Genomic DNA, 23,810 nt, shown 5'->3' on the forward strand with positions numbered 1-23,810 from the left:
TGAATTTTCTTACTGTACCAGGCCAAATATGCTTTGTCTCTAAAATGAGAATGCGAAAGAAAGAAAATGACTTACCTGCTCTAGCTTTTTCATGCCAGAATATCTCATCAGCTGCAAACACTAAGCTAACAACTGAGAAACACACAGGGTAAAAAGCCACCGAGTGAGGAAACTCAGAGGGGAATTAAAGGAAGTGTCAGACAAATTAGCAGATAATTAATGAAATGTCTCTTCCCAAAGCAGCTTGGGTATTTGGTAACAAAGTGGAAAGATAATTGTCACTGGACGATGAAGGTAACCAGGAAAGACTTCCAGGGCCCCTACATGTCAAATCTCACATCCAAATCTTCATCAAAAACACCAGGCTTTACTTGGGTCACTGACTCTACCCACTATGTTAGAGTCCTAAAGAGCTGCTCTTCCGACATTCTGAAAGATCAGTGATTCTCAGTCCTGGCTACATATTGGAATCACCCAAGAAGCCTCAAAAATGCCCCAACCCTAGAGAGTCTGACTTCTGTTGTTTGGGATTAGATCCTGGGAATCATATTTTGTAAAGCTCTCCCAAATGGTTCTAATGTGCAGCCAGGGGTTGAGAACCACTGTTATGGAGACTTCTGGGAGGTGAGATTGCAAACAGCCTGTGTGACTCAGGGAAAGAAGGAAGAAGGGATTGGATGTGGTAAAACCCAATCTGTGGTAATCCTGGGTGCTCCACAAAAGCCAATCTGACCCTGTCCTCCCCTGCTTTAAACTCAGTGCTTTGCAGTTGCTCTCAGGATAAAGACCAAAGTCCTTAAGCTGTCTACCGGGCCTTGGGGGTCTGATTCCTCCCCACCCTTCCCACTTCCCTCAGTCTCTGCTCCAGTCGCACCAGCCTTCCTTCAAGTCCCTGAAGGTGCCCTTCTTCCTTCTGCCAGTTGACCTCTGCCTGTGACATTCTCCTTCTCCCTCCCTCCTTCCCCTCCCCTTAACTCCTGCCTATACCCCGGCACTGAGCCCTGCACAGGTGAATGGGACAAGTTCCCATCCAGATAAAGAACAACTAAGACCCTAACAGTGCTCAATGCTGCCATCAAGCTTGCCTGGCTCTTTAAGGCCGTTCACACTTACAGCAGCCCTGTTGGTCGTTTATGTTAAAAAGAAGAAGAAACAACTAAGAAAGTTGGATTCCTTTTACTACAGGGCACAGCTCACAGGAGTGTTTGCATCTGTTTCGTCTTATGTATTCTTTGTCGTGTGTTAATCTAACAGGAAAGTAGAGATGAGCTGGACCATCATGAACAACCAGGAGGACCCCTCGGAGAAAATCATCAAGACAGCCAAGGTAGAGAGAGACAGCTGGGTTGGGTTTTATAATTTTATCACTGTAATTGCTGAATGAACTTTCTATTGTTAAAAGATGTTAGTGGGAACAACCCTTCCATTTCTTTTAGGTCACGGTTTGGAAGTCAGAACATAGTCCAAAGCGCTAAAGTTCAGCTCTGATGTGTTCTTAGTGCATCGCAAGCCAAATAATAATATGCTTTTATGTCCTTGGTGGAGTACCTGGGTGGTGCAAACAGTTAACATGCTCAGCTACTAACCAAAAGGTTGGAGGTTCAAGTTCACGCAGTGGCACCTCTAAAGAAAGGCCTGGTGACCTACTTCTGAAAAATTAGCTATTGAAAACCCTATGGAGCACAGTTCTGCTCTGACATACATGGGGTCGCCATGAGACGGAATCAATTCCACGGCAATAGATTACGTCCTTGGATTTACAGAAAGATTTCTTTCCTGCTAGAAGGCTGCAGATTGATGGAAGGGTTAGAGACTTTCAGGGCATTACAGAAAGGCCCCAGGCATCTCCAACTCTCTGTTCTTCCTTCTCCCACAGGGGATTGGATATGCAGGTGAGGGAACCTAGGTCCCTGCCCAGGGACATTAAGTTCCAACAGACCAGGTACCAGCATCTTTAGGGACCTAGCTCCTGTCACCCACAGCTTGAGGTGGTCCTGGCTGCTTGATTGTGGTGGCTTCCTCCGGAAATGATGCAGTATTTGATGATGATGAGGGTGGTGATGATGATGGTGACAATGATGACAATAATGATGGTCCTAAGAAATATTGAGCCTACAATCACTGGGCTTTTTGGTATATTTTCATATTCTCAGAACCCTAAACTAGGCTTTATGCTCTTCCCTAGAGGAACCTGGGTGCACTGCATAATGCTGGAGTTGGCTAAACCCAGGTAACAGAGCTGTTTTTTATCCTCCCTGCCTCTTGCAGGGGTGGAAACAGAAGCATGGGAGACTTGAATTCTCAGGGAATGGATACAGGGCCACACAGTAGGGCTGTGCTTGTTCGCTTACAAAGGTGTCCAACAGAGGGAGCAAGAGGGGGCTGAAATCCAGCCTGTGCTCTGCTGGCTAAGCCATGTACCCCAGCATAGGCTGCATCACCCAGAGGGGGCTCCTTTATCTACTTGGCCTTTCTGTTGGGGTGCCTTTCTCTAATTCACATAAAGGTGCTCCATACAGGCTGGCAGCAGCAGGTCTGAGCAACTAACTTGAGAGCATAGGCTCTGAAGCTGGACGGCCTGAGCTTTTAACCTCTTGGCACCTCAGTGTTCTCATCTGGCAAATGGGGCTAAAAATAGCACTCCCCTTATAAGGTTGAAAGAGGAATGTTGTTGTTGTTAGCTGCCATCAAGTTGACTCCGATTCATGACAATCTTACGTACAATAGAACGAAACGTTGCCCTGTCCTGTGTCATCTTCACAATTGCCAAAATGTTTGAGTTCATCCTTGCAACTTTGGTGCCAGTCCAGCTCACTGGGGGTCTCCCATGCCATCATTGGCCCTCTATTTCACCAAACATAATGTTCTGCTCCAGCAATTGATCCATCCTGGTGGCATGTCTAAAATAAGTAAGTCAGACATTGTTGTGATCCATAAGGTTTTCATTCACAAATTTTTGGAAGTAGATCACCAGGCCTTTTTTTCTAGACTGTCTTAGTCTGAAAGTTCCACTGAAACCTCTCCACCATGGATGACCCTGCTGGTATTTGAAATACAGGTGGCATAGCTTCTAGCATCATAGCAACACACAAGCCACCACAGTACAACAAACTGACAGGTGGTGGGAATGAGGAATAAATGACTTGATTCATGTAAAACCCACCCATTGCTGTAGAGTTGATTCTGGACGGAGTAGTACTGCCCCATATGGTACATGTAAATTCATGTAAAGTAGTCCCTTAATGAGTGTTAGTCTTCTCAACTTGGATATCACAATGAATAAATATCTACCTTCTCATAGTCCTAGTGTTCCCATCCGTGAAATGACACCATGACCTTTTACCTCCTTTTACCCCCATGTGAGGAGCCCTGGTGGCACAGTGGTTAAGAGCTCGGCTGCTAACCAAAAGGTCAGCAGTTTGAACCCACCAGCCACTCCTTGGAAACCCTATGGGGCAGTTCTACTCTGTTCTATAGGGTCACTATGAGTCGGAATTGACTCAACAGCAATGAGTTTTTAGTTTGATCCTCATATGAGGAAGGAAATAATAAGAACACGTTAAAGATAAATGTGCAAAGTTCTGGATTTGGGATTTCACCCTGAACTTGATTTTTGTCTGTTTATGTCCTTTTCCCTTTTTTTAGTTGACATCCTGGTCAAAAATAATTTATTTTTATACTGTATTTTAAAAGATCTCACTGTTTCTGGATATCACATAAGATATCGTGACAACCTCATCCCTGTGTTTGGTCACAGGGTTTAAAGCAGGGTTTCTGCTAACTCGAGGCTCCTGTCACCTCCATTTTCAAAGCGAATGACAATAGCCAGGGAAATGCTCTCCAGTCTTCAGACCTTCCATGTTGTAAATCACATACGCAGAATGTGAACACTGATGAGGCTCCAAGGTCTTGGCCAACTGCAATGGAGGTCTTAGGCAGTGCAAAACGTTGGCCAAATCTGAGCAATGACCAAGTTAATCAAAACAGATTTCCTGTCTCATGACAAAGGAGCAGTCTTCAGCTGAGTTCCATAAAGGTTATTCAGAAAATGAAATATCACTACAGAAAATTAAAGAAGGCATTTGCCTGTCCTAAATGATAAACGCTAATGGGCAAAAAAAGAATTTCAAGTCTTTGAAGCAAAAAAAAACGAGGGAGTGCCAAGAAATTTTTTTTTTTAACCATTTAAGGGTCAATTTCCACCCCCTTAGGGCTTACGGTCAATTGTCGGAATTTTTTTCCACTCTAAATTAAACAGTGATGTCCATGGTTAGTTACAAGCAGTGAGCTGGGCCACCCTCCAGTGAAAATACTATGAGTCTTGAATTTGGAGAGGGCCCTGGATGCAAGTATTCACAAGACAGGTCAAATCAGCAGCTTCCAAATCAACAAGGGTTTGGGAAATTGCTCTTATTTTAAACACAAATGTTCCTTTCCCCTTCCTACCCACTCCCCCAAAAGTCCAGGGGAAGAATAAAGCTTTAATATCACTAAAAAAAAAAAAAAAAAAAGTTGTCATTGAGTAAATTCTGCCATGTGTGTCCGAGTATTAACTGTGCTCCACAGGGTTTTTGATGGCTGATTTTTCGGAAAAAGATCGCCTGGCCTTTCTTCTGAGGTGCCCTTGGGTGGACCTGAACTTCCAACCTTTCCATTCGCGGCCAGTCGTTAACCGTTTGCACTACCAAGGATATTGATATCCTCAATTTCGCTAAAAAATCCATTACTATCGAGTCAATTCTGGCTGATAGTGACCCTATAGGACAGAGTAGAACTGCCCTACAGAGTTTCCTAGGCTGTAATCTTTATGGAAGCAGACTGCCATATCTTTCTTCCGAGGAGAAGCTGGTGGGTTTGAACCACCTACCTTTCGGTTAGCGGCCGAGCACTTAACCACCACGCCACCAGTGTCACAATGAGTCGAAATTGACTAGAAAGCAATGTTTTGTTTTGTCTTTTTTCAATATTGTTACTCTTGTCTATTCCCTAGGCCAATGGTTCTCAAGCTTCACTGTACATCAGAATCACCTAGAGGGCTTACTGAAATACAGATTTCTAGGTCCCACTCCCAGAGTTTCTGATTCACTAGATTTGGGCTGCACCCGAGAATAGAATTTGCATTTTTAGTAAGTTCCCAGGTGATTCTGGTGCTTGCTCTTAGGGGGCTGACTGAGTCCTCTGCTTAAGTCCTTCTTTTGCTTAAGACCAGGTACAGGCAACAGATGCAATCTGAACGGGGCAGCCTCACCTGCCTCATGGGGCGAAAGGTTATGTTGACAATTGCAACATAACCTCTTAGAACAAGAAGTGAGAGATTTGGGGAGCCCTGCAGGGGGTGCAAGGGGTCCCTAATGAGCAGCCTGGAGTAACTGGCAAAGAAACAAATGGCAGGATCTGCTGAATCCATCAGAAATTAATGAGCCATTTCCATTATTTCTCTTCTACCAGATAAGAAAGGCTCAGAGCCTTATTGCCTTATCCAAAAGACAGATGCTGGCTCAGCAACCTCTCCTACTTAGCAGAAAGAGAAAGAAAGAGCCAGCAGTAGGCCCACAGCTGCCTTTTAAGGACATATTCAGGAATTGCACCTCGACAGCAGCGGGTTTGGTTTGGTTCACCGCTGCTCACATTCTGTTGACCCACCTAGCAGCAAGGGAGGCTGGAAAACAAAGTCAGGCTATCTGCTACCCAAAGACAGAAGGGGGAATGGATATTGGGGGACAGTGATCAGTTTCTGCTACATGCCAGCAGACAGCTCTGTCTTAACAAATGCTACCACTTTCCTACCTCTTGGGTCCGGAGTCAGAATAGTGAGTCATTTATCTCTACCATATGGCCTTTAAGCTCAGTATCTCTTCTTCTCTCTTTGCTACAAACACTATGCATGCTTTCGCTGTCCATTCTGTGGCTTGCCTGAAAACAGGAACTAAGGTACCCCTACTTCCTCCATTGGTTTTTGTGGTATCAAAGGGAGAGTAAAAAAATTAATGCGTTTGTGAATTTGCCTGATAACTTTTAAAAATGCAAAGACTCAGAGGCTCCGAGTGGTATAATTTCCATGATCCTAATGGGAGCTGCCTAGGGAGCCAGGCTCTCTTCTTCGAAAACAAACTCTTTGTTAGGAAGCAGCCAACACTGTCTGCTTCCCACTGCACTTATTATCACTTGATGATGCTTCCACTTCCTTCTGAGCCCTGAAGTCTAATTCAATTTTATGCATACTTATTGGGCGACCACTAAGTACCACTTTATAATCCCATTTGTTATGTGTGCTTCTTGAAGGCAAGGACTATGACTTAGTCAGGTCTAGTAAATATTCCATAAGAGAATGAATAAATCAAATGAAGGAAGGAATGTACTGAGTAGTCAAGGGATTCAGAGATGATAAAACTAAGTTCCCTACCCTCAAGAGCTTACAGTGAAAACTTTGACTTTGGACAATGCATACTCCCTGTGAAGAAACAGTGCCTGCAGGAGTTACCAAGGGCATAGTCCTCCAATTGTGGTGCACTCACAGCACCCACAGACACCAGCCTGAACCTGCCCCTCCACCATAGACATCGAAGCCATCAGCAGGGGTGGCCGATGGTTGACGTTGATGGGGAAGGACAGAGCATGAGGAGGATGATGGCTCCTCTGGCTTCTGGGTGAATGGCTACCAGATGCCCATTAACCTGACAAGTTTGGTCTAATTGTGGCCAGTGCATTCAGTAGTTACATCATAGTGGAACTGGGCCATAGAGACAGGTGGTTTTTGTCTAGACCCTTTCTGGGGGGATTATTTGTTTAGCATATAGATTGAATAAAATCTGCTGCAAAAGACCTCTTTAAAGTGTTCAAAACCAAAGATGTCACTTTGAGGACTAAGATGCACTTGACCCAAGCCATGGTATTTTCAATTGCTTCATATACATGTGAAAGCTGAACAATGAACAAGGAAGACCGAAGGAGAATTGATGCCTTTGAATTACGGTGTTGGTGAAGAATATTGAATATACGATGGGCTTCCAGAAGAATGAACAAATCTGTCTTGGAAGAAATATAGCCAGAATGCTCCTTAGAAGGGAGGATGGCGAAACTTTGTCTCACATACTTTGGACATGTTATCAGGAGGGACCAATCCCTGGAGAAGGACATCTTGCTTGGTAAAGCAGAGGGTCGTCAAAAAAGAGAAAGACCCTCAACAAGATGGATTGACACAGTGATTGCAACAACAGGCTCAAATATAGCAATGATTATGAGGATGTCGCAGGACCGGGCAGTGTTTCATTCTGTTGGACTTAGGGTTGCTATGAGTCGGAACTGACTTAATGGCACCTAACAGACCCTTTCTAGCTAGAACCTAGGAACTTGTTGTTTGTTGTTGTTAGGTGTGGTCAGGTTGGTTCTAACTCATAGCAACCCTATTTACAACAGAATGAAACACTGCCTGGTCCTGCGCCATCCTCACAATCGTCATTATGCTTAAGCCCGTCGTTGCAGCCACTATGTCAACCCATCTCGTTGAGGGTCTTCCTCTTTTTCGCTGACTCTCTACTTTACCAAGCATGATGTCCTTCTCCAGGGACTAGGCTCTCCTGATAACATGTCCAAAGTATGTGAGACATAGTCTCGCCATCCTTGCTTCTAAGGAGCATTCTAGCTGTACCTCTTCCAAGACAGATTCGTTCAGAGAAATGCAGAATCTAGAGTCTCACCTCAGATCTACTTGTGTCATAACAAAGTTTCCAAGTGATTCCTATGCCCATTAACATTTGAGAAACACCTGAATAGCCTCATTGTGGAAATTGGGTTTCAGATTCAAAAGACATGGGTTGAGTGACCAGCTCTGCCTTTCATTAGGTCCATAGACTAGAGCAGGGCACCTTGCTTCTCTGGGCCTCAGTTTCCCTTCCCATAAAACATGAGAGTTGGGTTGGATAATCTCTAGGGCTCCATCCTGCACTCGCTCTATGTGACTATGGCTTGCCCAGGTTTGCACAGAGATAAACAGCAGCACCAGGACTGGAACCAGGCCTGTTTCCAAACCTTTCTCCACCACACCTGCTCCCAGGCAAGGCCAGCAGGCCATCTTCACTTACATCCCAGCTGCACTTGGGTCGAGCATGACCAAGACAGCCTGGGAGGAGACTGCAGTCCCTGTGCTGCATCTGGACTCAGGGTCGGCAGCAGCAGTCAGTGAGCAAGGGCCCAGTGGGTCAAGATCGTGAGCACTGGCTTGGGCCATGGCTCTCCTGCACCACCATGAGGTCTCAAATAAACCCCTCGGCCTCTCTAGGCTTCCACTTCCTCATCTGAAAACAACAAAATTGACCTTCCAATCTCTGTTTCTCGTCTTCTGTGATTCAATGACCTCAGAATCCTTCCTGTTAAGGGGAAAAGCAGGATCCTTGGTGTTACCACTAAGGTAGCTACCAGGGTTCAGCCACTAGATTCAGGCCCTCCTAAGCAGGCTTCAAACTCATTCGTTCTGGTTCGAACCCCTGCTGAGAGTTTGCATTTCCACCCCAGACATACTGAATCAGAATCTACAATTTAACAAGATCCCCAGGTGATTCTTATGTATAATAAATTTTGAGAACTACTGCTTTACTAGTGGTTCTCAGAGTTGGTCCCTAACATCACCTGGGAACTTGTTAGAGATGCAAATTCTCAGCAGGAGTTCCAACCAGAACTAACTGGTTCAAAGCCCTGTTTCTAAGTCTTTAACCACTAACTACATGAATGGAGGGTTCCTTCATGCACTCAGCAAACATTTGCTGATCCCCAGTAGATTCCAGGCCCTCCATGGTTGGATAAGAGGGACTCCTTATGGAGCTCCTGCTTCGGGGGTGGGCAGGGGAGTGGGCAGACACGTGCACAGATTGTTCCCATACAGTGTGATCAGTTCTCCAAGAGAACACAGACTGGGGTGAGAGTGATAGGAAGAAGTTAGGGAGGACTCCCTGGAGGAGGTCAGGCCTGGCATGAAGAATGGGATTTACTAAACCCAAGTACCTCACAGAAATCAAACTTGCATTCTGGCTGAAATGCAAAGCCCTCTGCTATTGTTCTGTTACTGGGTCAAGCGCTTCCAAGACAACCCCTTACTGGAAGTGCATTCACCCATTTGCAATGAAGGCATGAGGCAGGGGAAGCAGTTCACACTTGCTGTGTGCCAGGCACAGACACTCACTATGTGCGTTCTATAAATTACCTCATTTATGTTTATAACCTATAAAGAATGAGCTCTCCATTATCCCCATTTGCCAGATGAGAAAAACTGAGGCACAGAGAGGTTAAGTAGCGTGTCCTTGGTCACAGAGCTAGCCAGTGGCGAGGCTCACATTCACACCCAGGTCTGACTGACCACACTAGATTCTGTCTGCAGAGATTAATTCTCCGGGTTGTTAACAGCTATCAAAAGCAGGGTTTGCAGAGCATTAGCCCAGGAGACAGAAAGGGCCACATAACCCGGAGACTGCAACAGCCTGAGACCAGAAGAACTAGATGTGGCCCGCCTACCACCAATGACCGCCCTGATGGGGAACACAACAGAGAGTCCCTGTTGGAGGAGAAAAGTGGGGTGCAGAACTCAAATTCTAGTGAAAAGACCAGACTTAACAGTCTGACTGAGACGGGAGGAACCCCAGAGAGCATGGCCCCTGGACTCTCTGTTAGCCCAGAACTAAAACCATTCCGGAGGCCAATTCTTAAGTCAAAGATTAGACTGGACTGTGGAACATGAAATGATACTCACGAAGAGTGTGCTTCTTAGCTCAAGTAGATGCATGAGACTAAATGGGCAGCTCCTGTCCAGAGGTGAGATGGGAAGGCAGAGAAGGTCAGGAGCTGGTTGAATGGACACGGGAAGTCAGGGGTAGAAAGGAGGAGTGTGCTGTCACAGTATAGGGAGAGCAATTAGGGTCACATAACAACGTGTGTATAAATTTTTGTATGAGAGACTAACCTGATTTGTAAACTTTCACTTTAAGCACAACAATAAAATTAAATTTAAAAAAAAAGGCGGGGGTTGCAGATCCTGGAGTGCTTGCATGTAGAGGGAGAAAGCAGAAAAAAAGTCAAGGGGAAAAAAGAGATTTAAAGAAATGCTTCACCAAAAAGAAAAACAAAGTGTTGCAAATCGGGGAAGGAGAGAATACTGAAGCGCCCAAGCAGTAGCTGCCTCCGTGGCAGGACACCAAGGCCTGGGTAGGTGCCCGGAGGGGATTACACGGGGAATGCGACTTTTCTAGCCTGACTCAGCGGCATTTGTTACTATTGTTACCTCAATAGAGCAGCTCCGGGATCCCCGTGGCGCCTGCTCGCCAGGGAGGCTTCTGCCAGGCCCTATCTGCAAGGGAGGTGGTCCCTACCTGTTGCCTCTCAGCTCCTAACAAAAGGCGCTCCTTGGCAGTGAGCTCAAGGCTCCAGGCTGCTGTCTCCCCAAAGGGTCTGTTCTCCTGGGTCTGTCGATCTGTCGCATCTTTTTAGTCTTCTCTTTCCCTTTCTGTGGTAGTCTGTGATATCCCTACACAATGGGACCGCCCATGGCTTCCATGCCTAGGTGCAGACTTGCAGAGCTAGGAAATCTAAAAATCCGAAAAACAGGCATAGACCCTAGAGAAACAGCGGGAGGCAGACAAATGGGAAACATCCCTGCAGTGCCACCCAAACAATTTAGACTTTCTAATCTATGCAGGTTTTATTTCGGCTAGTTTTCCACAGAGTCATTTGAGGGGTGGAGGAAAGGAAACTAAGTTTTGGCAGTTAGTGAAGCAAGACACGGTGCTTTGTGTAGTTGATCTCATTTTATCTTCACCATAACCCTATGAGGTAAGTGCATTATCCCTATTTCACAGATGAGGAAAATGAGGTTCAGAGAAGTTTAGTAGCTTGCCCAAGGTCACCCAGCCAATAAGTGGAGGAGTAGAGACATGAACCCAGATTTCTTTGGCTCTTTAAGAGTTGTAACTCCATCCATGTGTTTCTGATTAGGAAATAGTTACAACGTTGGGGAAAACATCACAAAATTATGGAAGCATGATTTTTAAAGCCAGCATGAATCTTAAGATTATTTAGAATCTCTAAAAGTTCTTTCATCTTACAATGAAGGAACCGGAAGCCTAGGTCTAAGAAGTCTTAGGGAATTATGCAAAGTCACAGCTAACTATTAAAACCAAGATAACCCAAGTCTCTGCCTAGTGTTTGTGGGCATTCGGTTTGGTTTGGTTTGGTTTGATTTGGTTTGGTTCGGTTCACTCCGTTTTCCTCCGTTTGGAAGACTTTTTCTCAGGAGTAGTTCCCAGCTTCAGGAATAAACACCTCCAAAACCAAAAAACCAGTTAACATGAAGTGATTCCAACTCACGCCATTTATACAGAGTAGAACTGCTCCATAGGGTCTTCTTGGCTAAAATCTTTACAGAAGTAGATCTCCAGGCCTTTCTTTCACAGTATTGCTAAGTAGGTTTGAACCGCCAGCCTTTAGGTTAGCGGACAAGCACAAAACATTTGCGTCAACCAGGGACCTTAAACACTGCCAGAAAGAGCAATATCAATATAATGACTGCCCAACCTGTGCAAAGAAGGGAGGAGTAGCCAGGGTTGGAAAAGTTTCTCCTAAAGCTATAGAGAAAATAGGGAGACATGAAGTGTCTGCCCAGGAGTTGAGACGGTGCCAGACTGCATGAATTCTACCGCTGAAAGGTGGAACCACTGCAAAAGCCAGCCCCATGGTCTGGGGCTTCTTGCTTCCCGCGTTGCTCCACGTGGGGCTTGCATAGTCGCTGTACACTGCCAGGTTCTGCCATCTGGGGGGCCCATGATACTGGGTTCATAACAAGCCCCTGTGGCTCAGTAGTTAAGCTCTCGGCTGCTGATCAAAAGGTTGGCAGTTCAAATCCACCAGCCGCTCCTTGGAAACCCTATGAGTTGGAATTGACTCAACAGCAATGGGTTTGGTTTTTGTTTTTTTTTTTTCTCCTAACAGCCTAGCTGATCTTCACACTCTGGTACTGCCTTATTTTTCCTTCTGGAAAGTATTTCAAAGTTCTCCTTCACAGTGGTGTGTCCTCCTTCATAACGTTTCTGGCTTATTCCCACTAAGCCCAGGACAGAATCCCCAAGGAAGTCCCCAGCGTCCCAGCACACAATTCTTGTCCCTTAACTCTGAAGATTCTTTTCACCTCCCAGGAAAGGAAGCTCATTTCTGACATGGGTCTTAAATGTTTCAAAACTGAAAAGCCGTTGAAAGTAGAGACAAGGACAGCATAAGAAAGGAAATTTGTAGACCAATCTCACTTATGATCAAAGATGCACAAACCCTAATTAAAAAAAAAAATCAAACAAATCCTTAAGCTTATATTTAAAATCAAAATACAAAATCCCATGACTCAATTCAATTTATATGAGGAATTCAAAGATGGTCTAACATTTAGAAATCTGTTTATGTACTTCTCATCAAAAGGTTAAAGGGAAAAAGCCTTAGGATCATCTCAGATGCAGAAAAATACATTTCATAAAATTCACCCGCTCGTGATTAAAAATTACCAAGCTAGGAATAGAAGGGGACTTCCAGATTTTGACAAAGAGTATCTATCAAAAAACCTCTAGTAAACGTCACATTTTAAAGGTAGGACTTTAGAAGCATTCTCTTTAGAAACAGCAATAAGACAAGGATGCCCTCTACCACTGCTTCTGTCTCAACATTGTACTTGCGGTGCTAGCCAGCACAGTAAGAAAAGCAAAAGAAATAAAAGGTAAAAGGATGCAAAGTAGAACATAACGACATTGTCGTTATCCCCAGACAATATTACCAGTTACATGGAAAATTCAAGAGACTCTACAGACAAGCCATTAAAAGACAAATCATTAAAAAAATTCAGCAAAATTACTAAATACAGGTCAATACATAAGAATCAATTGTGGAGAAAAATAAATTGTGTTTCAAAACATAAAGCACAATTTAAAATGTAATTTAAAAGTAATTGTTATTATGGAAAACCCCAACCATACACAAAGTCGACAGAACAGCACAATAAATGCCATGTACCCATCTTTCAGCCAATACCATTCGCCTATATCCCCAGCTCTTTCACCCTTTCCATATCATTTTGAAAAAAATTTCCAGATTCATATCATTTTACCCATATACTTCAGTGTGTATCTCTAAAAGATAAGACTCTTGAAAAAACCATAATACCATTATTGCGCATAAAAATTAGAATAATTCTTTAATGTAATTGAATATTCAGTGTTCAAAGTTCTAATTGTTTCACATTAGAATTGTTTTAGCATTTATTTGCAATTGCTTGATGTGGCCTTTTAGTCTCGATTAATTTATAGGATCTCCTCCATTTCTTTTCTTCCCCCCTTTTAATTTATTTTTAGGAAATTGAGTCACTTGATCTGCAGAGGTTCCACATCTAAATTTTGCTGCTTGCATCCTCATGGTATAGTTTAGCATATTTCTCTGTCTTCTATTTTTCCTATAAATTAGTACTTGGATCTAGAGGCTTGATCAGATTCAGGTTTAGTTTTTCCTTTTGGTGAGACCACTTCAAAGAGGGTATTATATTCTTCCATCAGGAGGCACGATATTTGCTTGTCTCTCTCTTCATGATGCCAGCGACCTGAGAACCATTAATTCATTTAAGGTTGCAAAATAGTGATATTGAAATTGTATCATTCTTTCTCGTTTATTAGTTAGGAAACTCCTTTAAAGAGAAACTTTTCCTCATCCACTATTTAGTTATTCAGTGGTACAGTTTACATCGGAAGGCAGGATAAATGCTTAATTCTTTTCCTTTATTTACCAGTTTTCATAATGAGTTGATTCCCCAGGACCTAGTTATTTTCTTAATTATTTTTGTGAACTCATAGATTTAAACATATGAAAATGTAATTTTTAAATATAACATTTGCAGTAGGAATATATAGAATCCAGTAATAAATCTGAGGAGCCTCAGGGCCACACAAGTCAAGGGCTCAGCTGCTAACCAAAAGATTGGTGGGAGAAAGACCTGGTGACCTGCTCTTATCAAAATTACAGCCAAGAAAACACTACAGGGCAGTTCTATTCTGACACATGGGGTCCCTATGAGTAGGAATCAACTGGATGGCACCCAACAACAACAACAACAGTAATAAATCTAACAAAAAGACGTATGAGAGACTTTCATGAAGAAATTACAGAGTTTTATTAAAATAAATAAAAGTAAACCTGAATAAATATAATGTTCTATATAAAGCTATATTTAATGTTCAGAGACAGAAAGACTCAGTGTTATAAAGATGGTAATTTTCCCTAAATTGACCTATAAATGCAGTGCAATTCCGATTTTTAAAAAATCCTCAACAGGGGTTTTGGTGGAACATGATAAATTGATCCTAAAATTCACATAGAAGGACTAAAAACAGCCAATACAAGTTTGAAGAAAAACAAAGTGGAAGAGTTTGCCCTGCCAGATATAAAAAAATTACTTCAAGGCTACAATAAATAAGGCTGTATGATACTGGCTCAGGAACAGACAGAAGAAAATAGAGAATCCAGAAATAAATGTACCAATATACAGAAACTTGATATATGACAAAAGTGACATTGTAAAACAGTAGGGAGATGATGAGCTATTATTCACTATGTCATTTTGATAACTGGTTATCCAGTTTTTAAATTCTTACCTCACAAAATATACAAAATAAATGTCAGGTGTGTTCAGGATCTAAATGTGAAAAGCGAAACAAAACCTTTAGAAGAAAATATAGGAGACTGTCTTTATGAATTTGGGAAAGGGAAAAGTTTCTTACCCATGATGCAAAAACACAAACCTTAAAGAAACTTACTGATAAATCTGACCGTATTAAAATTTAAAGATTTTGACAAGACAGCATAAACAAAGTTAAAAGACAAACCACAGATTAGAAGAGGATATCTGCAATGCATATAACCAATGAAGGATTAGTATCCCAAATACAGTGAGAACTTCTACAAGCAGGTAAGGAAAAAGACAACCGAATAAAAAGAAAAACAGGCAAAAGATGTCGTTGTTGTTGTTAGGTGCTGTCAAGTCAGTTCCGACTCAAAGCAACTCCATGTACACAACAGAACGAAACACCGCCCCGTCCTGCGCCATCTTCACAGTTGTTGTCATGCCTGAGCCCATTGTTGCAGCCACTGTGTCACTATATCTCGTTGAGGGTCTTCCTCTTTTTTGCTGACCCTCTACCAAGCATGATGTCCACCTCCAGGGACTGATCCTCCTGATAACATGTCCAAAGTATGTGAGACGTAGTCTTGCCATCTTTGCTTCTAAGGAGCATTCTGGTTGTACTTCTTCCAGGTAAAAGACATGAACAGGCAATTAACAGAAGCAGAAACTCAAATAAATGGCCATACATAAAGAAGTTTAACCTTGCTACTCAACAGGAAAATTCAAGTTAGAACAGCAAAGAGGTATCATTTTGTATATATCAGATTAGCAAAAGTTTAAAAGTCTGTAAACACTCATTATTGATGAGGATATGAAGTGTCAGAAATTCAGAGCAATATGGAAATAGCCAATAAAATTTCAGATGCATGTATCCTGCAATCCAACAATTCCACTCCCATGTATACCTTAGAGAAACTCTTGCATGTATGATCAGGGACTCACCCATGAAGATTCATTGCAGCACGGTTTGTAATTACGAAAAATTGGAAACAGTCAACAGTAAAAAGTATAAATAAATTGTGGTATGTTCATACAATGAAATACTGTACAGCAGCTTGAAATAAATGAATGAAAGCTACATGTATTAACATGGATTAACCTCAAAAACATAATGTTAAGCAAAATAAAGCAAGTTACAAAGTTACATAAACGATACCATTTATTTAAAGTTTAAACATGTAAAATAATACCATGTGTTGTTTATGGGTTATTTATATGTGGCAAAGGTATAAAAATATGCATGAGGACTGATAAATACAGAATTTAAAATAGTAGTTACTCTGGGGAGAGAGTGAGGGAAATGGGATTGCACAGTGATACAATGAAGGCTTGAACTGTATCTGAAATGTTTTATTTCTTTAGGAAAAAATGTGAATCTCGTATGACAAAATATTAAGATTTTACAAAGCTAGGTGTAAGTACACAGATGATCATTGTAGAGTATTTTTTCTATTCTCTGCATGCTTCAAATATTTTACAGATTTTTTAAGCAGTTGAAAGTTGTAAGTTATTATTCAAAGAACTGCCTTAGTTTGTTCCGATACTTCCTAAACATTAGGTTACTTTACTAGGAAAAAAAAAAAAAAAATCATCCTTCCGTAGTCCATATCCCAGAGCTGACAGGGTTTCAATTTTAATCAAAATGGTGAAATTACACAAACGTAGAACCTCAGCTTTTGGTCAATACAAAAGCGCCCTCTGCTGGTACTGTCATGCCCTGTTCCAAGGTTCAAAATCGTTGGGAAGAGCTATGTATGTCTTCAATGCGACGGCTTTTCCTGAGCCATCAATGTTAAGGAAAGAAAACTTCACAGAATTCCTCTTGTTACAAAGGTACTTTAATCAGCTGTCACTCTCTGTTAACATTACATATTATCCGAACCGAAAACCAAGCCTGTTGCCATTGGGTCAATTCCAACTCACAGCCACCCTATAGGACAGAGTAGAACTGCCCCAGAGGGTTTCCAAGGAGCAGCTGGGGGATTCGAACTGCTAGCCTTTTGCTTAGCAGCCTGAGCTCTTAACCACTGCGCCACCAGAGCTCTACACATATTACCCAAGGCAGAATAAATTCCAAGGAACAACCCCGTCTTGTGCATTAACAACTTTGTCCCCACTCCAAAATCTGGAAGTTGAAATGTGAGACAGTTGATGCTACCCATAAAGTTTGAGAACGGAAGAAGGGAACTCAAGTTGAAAAGAGGCTCTGGAAAAAAAATGTTGAACACTGAAAGATGAATTAATTGTAGTATTAAAGTACTAATGCTAATGGGATGATAGGTGAACTTTTCAAGTCCTCCTTTAAAGTTACAGTACCTTAAAATAAACAAAATTAAGGAGAAATAAATGCATGCAAAGATCTACGGCTCTTCTCATTCTTAAGGAGTTACCCAATATGATCTTCAGAGCACCCATCAAAGAGAGCTGTGTGGCCTGCATAAGCCTTCCTCACAGGGTAACTTTTTTTTTAAATGAATTTATTATAACCATAAGAAAAATTTAAACACACACAAACCTCCCACTCGAACATAGTATTTCGGTCTGTTGTTTCCTCATCTAGTTTTTGTCCATCTACATACATAGTTTACTGAGTTCTAGCGCACTATTCTATAGTTTACATTTACCTGTCGTATCATATATTCCATGTTGCTTATGTATCTTCTTAAAATAATTTTTCACATAGAATTAATGTGCCATAAATTACTTCCCCAGTCTTCCATTGCTAGGCTGTTTCCAGTTTTTCATTATTAATGACAATGTTGCAATAAGTAAGTCAGCACAAAAAGCTTGGTTCTTCTTTTGAGTTATTTCCTTCTAATAAATACCCAGGAGTAAGATTCCTGATCAAAGGCTGGGGCCATTTTTCTGGTTCTTGATACGTACTGTCACATTGCTTTCCCAAAGGGTCTTACTAATTTTGATGTCACTTGCTGTATGCCAGCACTGATTTCTGCAGTGTTGGCTAATTTCTAGGTATAACGTACCTATTGTTCTCATTTGCATGCCTTTGACTATTCACCAGGTAGATGTTTTCCCATTCTTGCATCTCCTCCTGTGGTCATTGCCTGTGCCCTTTTGCTAATTGAGGATGCTCTTTGTTTTCACAGACCCAGAGCCAAGGAGTATGACCCTTGGCCCTCTCAGCACTTCCCCACCTGAGCACATCGAGGCCCCTGAGCCACACTCTGTCCAAAAAGTGTAAGTGTATGAAGTTGTAATGACATGGGCTTTTCTGCTTTTATTTTGCTTTTAATTAATTTAATTTCTGTTTCTTTCTGGGAGGCACGTACTCTGACAGCATGCTGTGACAGCTGGAATTAAACTGTTGTCTAAGAACCAAAGATTCTTGGGTAATATAATATAATATAATCATATTGTGCTGTAATTCTTTGGCTGGATGAGTAAAAAGGGACGTTTAACTGTAACAATATGGAAGTGGCTTTTTCCATTTGTCCAGATATCTGAGATCTACAGAGACACCTAGAAAGCTGAGGTCTGTCAACTCAAGCCTTGGTTTCTCCTCTCAGCATATACTCAGCTCTGGGCATAATAATCGCCAACTTCCACTGAGTGCTTACTATGTGCCAGGCCCTTTTAATAGATATTAGGTCATTGACTTCCCCAGCTCAACCAGTGAGGCCCAGACATTTGAAGCAAACCCTCTTTGGCGGTAGCATCTGGTGCCGTTCCACTTTGAACCTTTGCCAATTGTGATCTCCCATGAGCCTTGAGAAGCCCTGCTGTAGCAACAGTTAAGCCCTTGGCTACTAACCAAAAGGTTGGTGGCTTGAACCCACAAGCAGCTCACAGGAGAAAAGACATGGTGATCTGCTCCTGTAAAGATTACAGCCTAGGAAACTCTATGGGGCAGTTCTACTCTGTCATATAGAGTCACTATGAGTAGGAATCGACTCCACAACAACATGAGCCATGGTGAGAGAACCTGCCTTCACCTGCCCTGGGGCCTAAGGATCCCTTCATGGGTCAAAAAGGCCACGCATGCCCCAGGAACAAAGGGAGAAGTGTGCTTGCAGGGCTGAAGTACTACCTGAGGAATTCCGTTATGTAATTTGTATACCTCATCTCTTTCCACAACAAATTTAAACCGCTTACAACCACCACCAATAAAAGAAAGAGATGAAATAATCAAAAAGAATTTTTTTTAAAATCAAGAACAAGAAAAAAAGAAGGAGAGAACACAAACACTTCACAAGAGTCATTATAGTCATTGTAACTGAATTTCAGACTTGACACAAAAATTCCTGAATGATGAAAGCATAACAAAAAAAAAAAAAAAAGGAGCAAAAGAGCAACATGATCAGTTTTGGTTCTGCTTTGCAGCATACCTATTCCTCAGGGAAAATAAAGTTTTTTTCTAGCACTAAATTCTAAAGGATACTTCTTCTGTGGGTTTTCATAGAGTGACATTGAATGATTTAAAGACTCATATATATATTTACAGGAAATTCCATTTACCTCATTCAACAAATATTTCTCTAGCTTCTACAGTAAGGCCATATGCTAGGACAGCATAGTAAATATAATACGATTTAGCAAAATATAAAATGCTCAGAATCAGACCTGGCACACAGCAGGCACTAGGAGCTGCTGCTGCTGTTACTGAAGTGCCCATGACTGTTTCTTAGTAGTCTTTTTACCCGGAGGGCATAAGTCAGTTATCCTCAGGTCACAGTCAGTGATAGCAATTCTACAAGGGATAAAGCTAACACAGCACATGACCTTTTTTTTTAAGCTTTACCAAATTCTTTCTTTTTTGTGCTTTAGGTGAAAGCTTACAGAGCCAATTAGTTTCCCATTCAATAGTTTGTACATAAAGTGTTCCATGATGTTGGTTGCATTCTCCTCAGTGTGTCAGCCCTCTCCCCGTTTCTGCCCTGGGTTCCCTGTCTCCTTTTGTCTGGATTTTCTACCCCTTCCTGCCTTCTCATACTTCTTTTGGGCAAATGTTGTCCTTTTGATTTCCTATAATTGATTGTTCTAAGGAACATGTTCCTCTCAGGTATTGTTTATTTTATGGGCCTGTCTATTGTTTGGCTGAAAGGTGGTCTCCGGGAAAGGCTTCAGTTCTAGGTAAGAAAGGTGTCTGAGGGCCATAGTCTCAGGGTTTCCTCCAGTCTCTGTCAAACCAGTAAGTCTTGTCTTTTTTGTGAATTTGATTTTTTGTTCTACATTTTTCTCCTGCTCTGTCCAGGATCTTGGTTGTGATCCCAGTCAGAGAGGTCGGTAGTGGTAGCCAGGAACCATCTAGTTCTTCTGGTCTCAGGGTGATGTAGGCTGTGGTTCATGTGCTCTGTTACTCCTTTGGACTAACTGCTCCCTTGAGTCTTTGGCTTTCTTCACGCTCCTTTGCTCCGGACGGGAAGAGACCAATAGTTGTATCTTACGTGGCTGCTCGCAAGCTTTTAAGACCCCAGACACTACTCACCAAAGTAGGATGCGGAACATTGTCTTTACAAACTATGTTAGCATATGACCTTTTGAAGGCTGAATTTGATCAAGAATAGAATTCAGAGAGCATAAAGTGATTACATGTTCCTAAGACAATCTTTCCTAAATGTCTTTTTTTTTTTTTGTCAGCTAAGCCTTTGACAAAAGAAATTTCAGTTAAATAATTCTGTATTATTCAGTTAAAGGTATAAATATGTAACCCCAAAGAGACAAACTAGTACTTACTCTGCCCCCTAAGTTTTAGAATTTACCCCCAAGAGAACCCCAAAAGTGAAAATCAACCTTTCTTATCTCCCTTATTCAGAGACATGTTGAGAAAAAAGTGTTGAAAAAGGAGGTAAATTGTCCAGCACAGGGCCTGGTGCAGAATAGGCGCTCCAATAGCGCTGGTTCACTTCTCACCCTCCTTGTCCACCAGAGAATTTTCTCTTGAGTTTGGTCCTGTTGGTTTGCTCTTTTCAAAGGGGCACTTTGAAAAGAGACAATGAAGTACATCATCTGCACAGAGGACTTCCAGGGCATGGACCTGGGTCAGAAGAGAGGTTAGATGCCGTGGATACATCTCGTCTTCCAGGAGAAAGAGAAGGGAAGGCTGAAACAAGACTGTTCAACCAGCAGACACCAGCCAGCATCAGTAATGTGAGTGTGAATACCCAGGAGCTTAGTCTGAAAGTCCAATCTGGATCAAGCCCACCATCAGGGTTACCATGTACAGTTGTGTAGATCACTTAATATACAAGGGGGCAAGTGTGGGCTGAAATCCAGCCTGTCGTCCACTCACCATGCCTTGCACCCCAAGATGGGGCTACATCCACCTGAGGGATGAGGGTCCTATTTCTAATTCCTACAAAGGTACTGAATGGGTAGCTGTGGCCCCACTCTGCCATCCTGTCTAGGAGGAACCTCCATGTTGTCTTGGCCCATAGGGATAGATGAAGACTGAAATGACTGGGGTCATCTGTCTGAGATTTCCAGAAAGTTAGCAAAATGATGCAGCAGTGAACAAAGCTGGCTTTGATTTAAAATAGCTAACCGTTAATCATGGCAACACCAATCAATCAAAGGTGAAAACTGCTTCACTTTGATCCAGCTCTGGAGACCATGGTTTAGCATCAAAAAAATGAGGCGGACCATAAAGTGTATTCTATTCCTCTTTTCTCCTGTGAAAATATACCTAGCAGTTTTAAATCAAAGGCTGAACCTTAGGCTGTCCCCGAAGGCTACACACTCTCTAAGACCTCTTTCTTCTGCTTCATCTGGAACTCACACGAATTTCATTCTGTTACCTTGTTCAACATAATCCTCCTTTGACGGGTTTTATTAGTTTCCTACACGTATCATGGTCCCCCACCTTAATTTCTCACCTTTAGGAGAGGGAATTCACTGACAAATCCAAGAGAAAGAAAAGAACCAAAACAGAAGAATCCAAGGCACCCAAATGGGAGAGAGAAGGAAAGATTCATGGTGGAGCAGAGGCTGCTATTGGTAAGGGAGTGTGCTTTCAAGGAATGATACAGGGAAAATTCCTAAAGGGTGGGGGTGGGAGGTGACAAAGAGAACCAGTATGGACCCTGTGGGACAAGCTCTGTTTTAAGCAGGGCTTCAAACCGGTTCATTCCAGTTCGAAACTCTGCTGAGAATTTGCATTTCCACCACAGATATACTGAATCAGAATCTATATTTTAACAAAATTCCCAGGTGATTTTTATATCTATATAATAAATTTTGAAAACCACTGCTCTACTAGTGGTTCTCAGAATTGGTCCCTAACCTGCAGTATTAGCATCTTCTGGAAACTTGTTAGAAATGCAAATTCTCAGCAGGTTGAACCAAAACTAATGGGTTTGAAGCCCTGGTTCTGAGTCTCCTTGACTACCACAACTAAGACACTGTTGCTGCTTTACTTTGTGTCCATATCTTAATAAAGGGATGGAAGAAACCAGGGAGCCTAGAGGCTTGTGATCACCAAGAGAGGAAATGATGATGATGATTGTCTTAGTCATCTAGTGCTACTATAACAGGAAACCACAAGTGGATGGCTTTAACAAAGAGAAGTTTATTCTCTCACAGTCCAGTAGGCTACAAGTCCAAATTCAGGGCATCAGCTCCAGGAGAAGGCTTTCTCTCTCTGTAGGCTCTGGAGGAAGATCCTTGTGATGCATAAGTCTTCCCTTGGTCTGGGAGCATCTCAGCACAGGAACCTCAGGTCCAAAGGACACGCTCTGCTCCCAGCACTGCTTTCTTGGTGGTATGAGGTTCCCATGCGTCTCTGCTCGCTTCTCTCTTTTATATCTCAAAAGAGATTGGCTTAAGACACTATCCAATCTTGTATACCTCATCAGTATAACTGCCGCTAATCCATCTTATTAGATCGTAGTGATGGAATTTACAACACATTAGGAAATCACATCAGATTACAAAATGGTACACAATTATACAACACTGGGAATCGTGACCCAGGCAAGTTGACAGATATTTTGGGAGGATACAATTCAGTCCATGACAACGATGATGATAACAGCAGCAACAATTTACTGAATAGTAAACTAGTTGCTGTCGAGTTGACGTCGACTCATGGTGACCCCATGCACGTCAGAGTAGAACTATGCTCCATCAGGTTTTCAATGGCTGATTTTTCAGAAGTAGATCACCAGGCCTTTCTTCCGAGGTATCTCTAGGTGGACTCAAACCTCCAACATTCTGGGTAACAGCTGAGTGTGTTAACCATTTGCACCACCCAGGGACTCCATTTACTGAATGCCTACAGTATTAAGAGCTCTGCATATATGATCTAATGAAATCCTTACAACATCTCCATGAATATATGTTATTGTTGAGTACCATCAAGTCGATTCTGACTCATAGTGGCCCTATATGACAGAGTAGAATTGCCCCATAGGGTTTCCAAGGAGCAACTGGTGGATTTGAACCTCTGACCTTTTGGTTAGCAGCCTGAGCAAGTCTTAACCATTAGCCACCAGTGCTCCACATAAATATACTATAGTTATATTCATGTAGCAGTTGAGGCTGCGAGGTTGAATGACTTGCCTAAGATCAAACAGTAAGTGGTGAACCCAGGGTCTGTCCCTGCTTATTTGACTCCAAACACATGCTATTACCACTGCATTATTAATTAATAATTAATTAATTAACATAATGAATTAATAATTGTTAATCATATTAAATAGTTATTAATTCATGATGCAGTGAATCATAGGTTATGGGGGAGTGGGTTTGCAAGAAGCTCTGAATGGTCACCCCAGCTAACATTTTCCTTCTCGGTTCCCTACGTTGCAATCTCCCTCTTACAAGCCTTACAAGGAACTCAGATTCCTACCCTTCTGAAGACTTTCTGTAGCCTAAAACCTACACTCATCCTTTCCTGGCTACATGACTAGAAGACCCTCCAAACAAATCACAGGCTGTCGGAAAGGACGACATTGGGCCAGATCTATTTTCAAGGTTTGCTTTTTAAACTCTTACTGAGTTTACATTTTTGTAGCCCATGATTTGGGTTGCATTGGCAGGACTGGGAAAAGGAAATATTTGTGGCCCATTAGGTGAGTGGGGAGAGTCCTTAGAGTGTGGAAAGCTTGAACTCTGCCAGGTTACAAAACTGCAACCTCAAGTCAGACTCACGCATGACTTTCCA

General features: G+C 42.2%; 1 protein-coding gene across 1 annotated transcript in view; it reads left to right on the forward strand.

Annotated features, from left to right (window-relative positions):
• Positions 1 to 23,810, forward strand: part of KIAA2012 (KIAA2012 ortholog) — a 134,408-nt gene that overhangs the window by 98,997 nt on the left and 11,601 nt on the right. The window contains exons 15-18 of the mRNA XM_023732997.1: positions 1,255 to 1,327; positions 17,797 to 17,887; positions 20,623 to 20,797; positions 21,529 to 21,643. Of these exons, the coding sequence (XP_023588765.1) occupies positions 1,255 to 1,327; positions 17,797 to 17,887; positions 20,623 to 20,797; positions 21,529 to 21,643 (454 nt within the window). The remainder of the gene's footprint in view (positions 1 to 1,254; positions 1,328 to 17,796; positions 17,888 to 20,622; positions 20,798 to 21,528; positions 21,644 to 23,810) is intronic.

This window comes from Trichechus manatus, unplaced genomic scaffold, assembly GCF_000243295.1.
Source record: "Trichechus manatus latirostris isolate Lorelei unplaced genomic scaffold, TriManLat1.0 scaffold00056, whole genome shotgun sequence".
Taxonomy (NCBI): domain Eukaryota; kingdom Metazoa; phylum Chordata; class Mammalia; order Sirenia; family Trichechidae; genus Trichechus; species Trichechus manatus.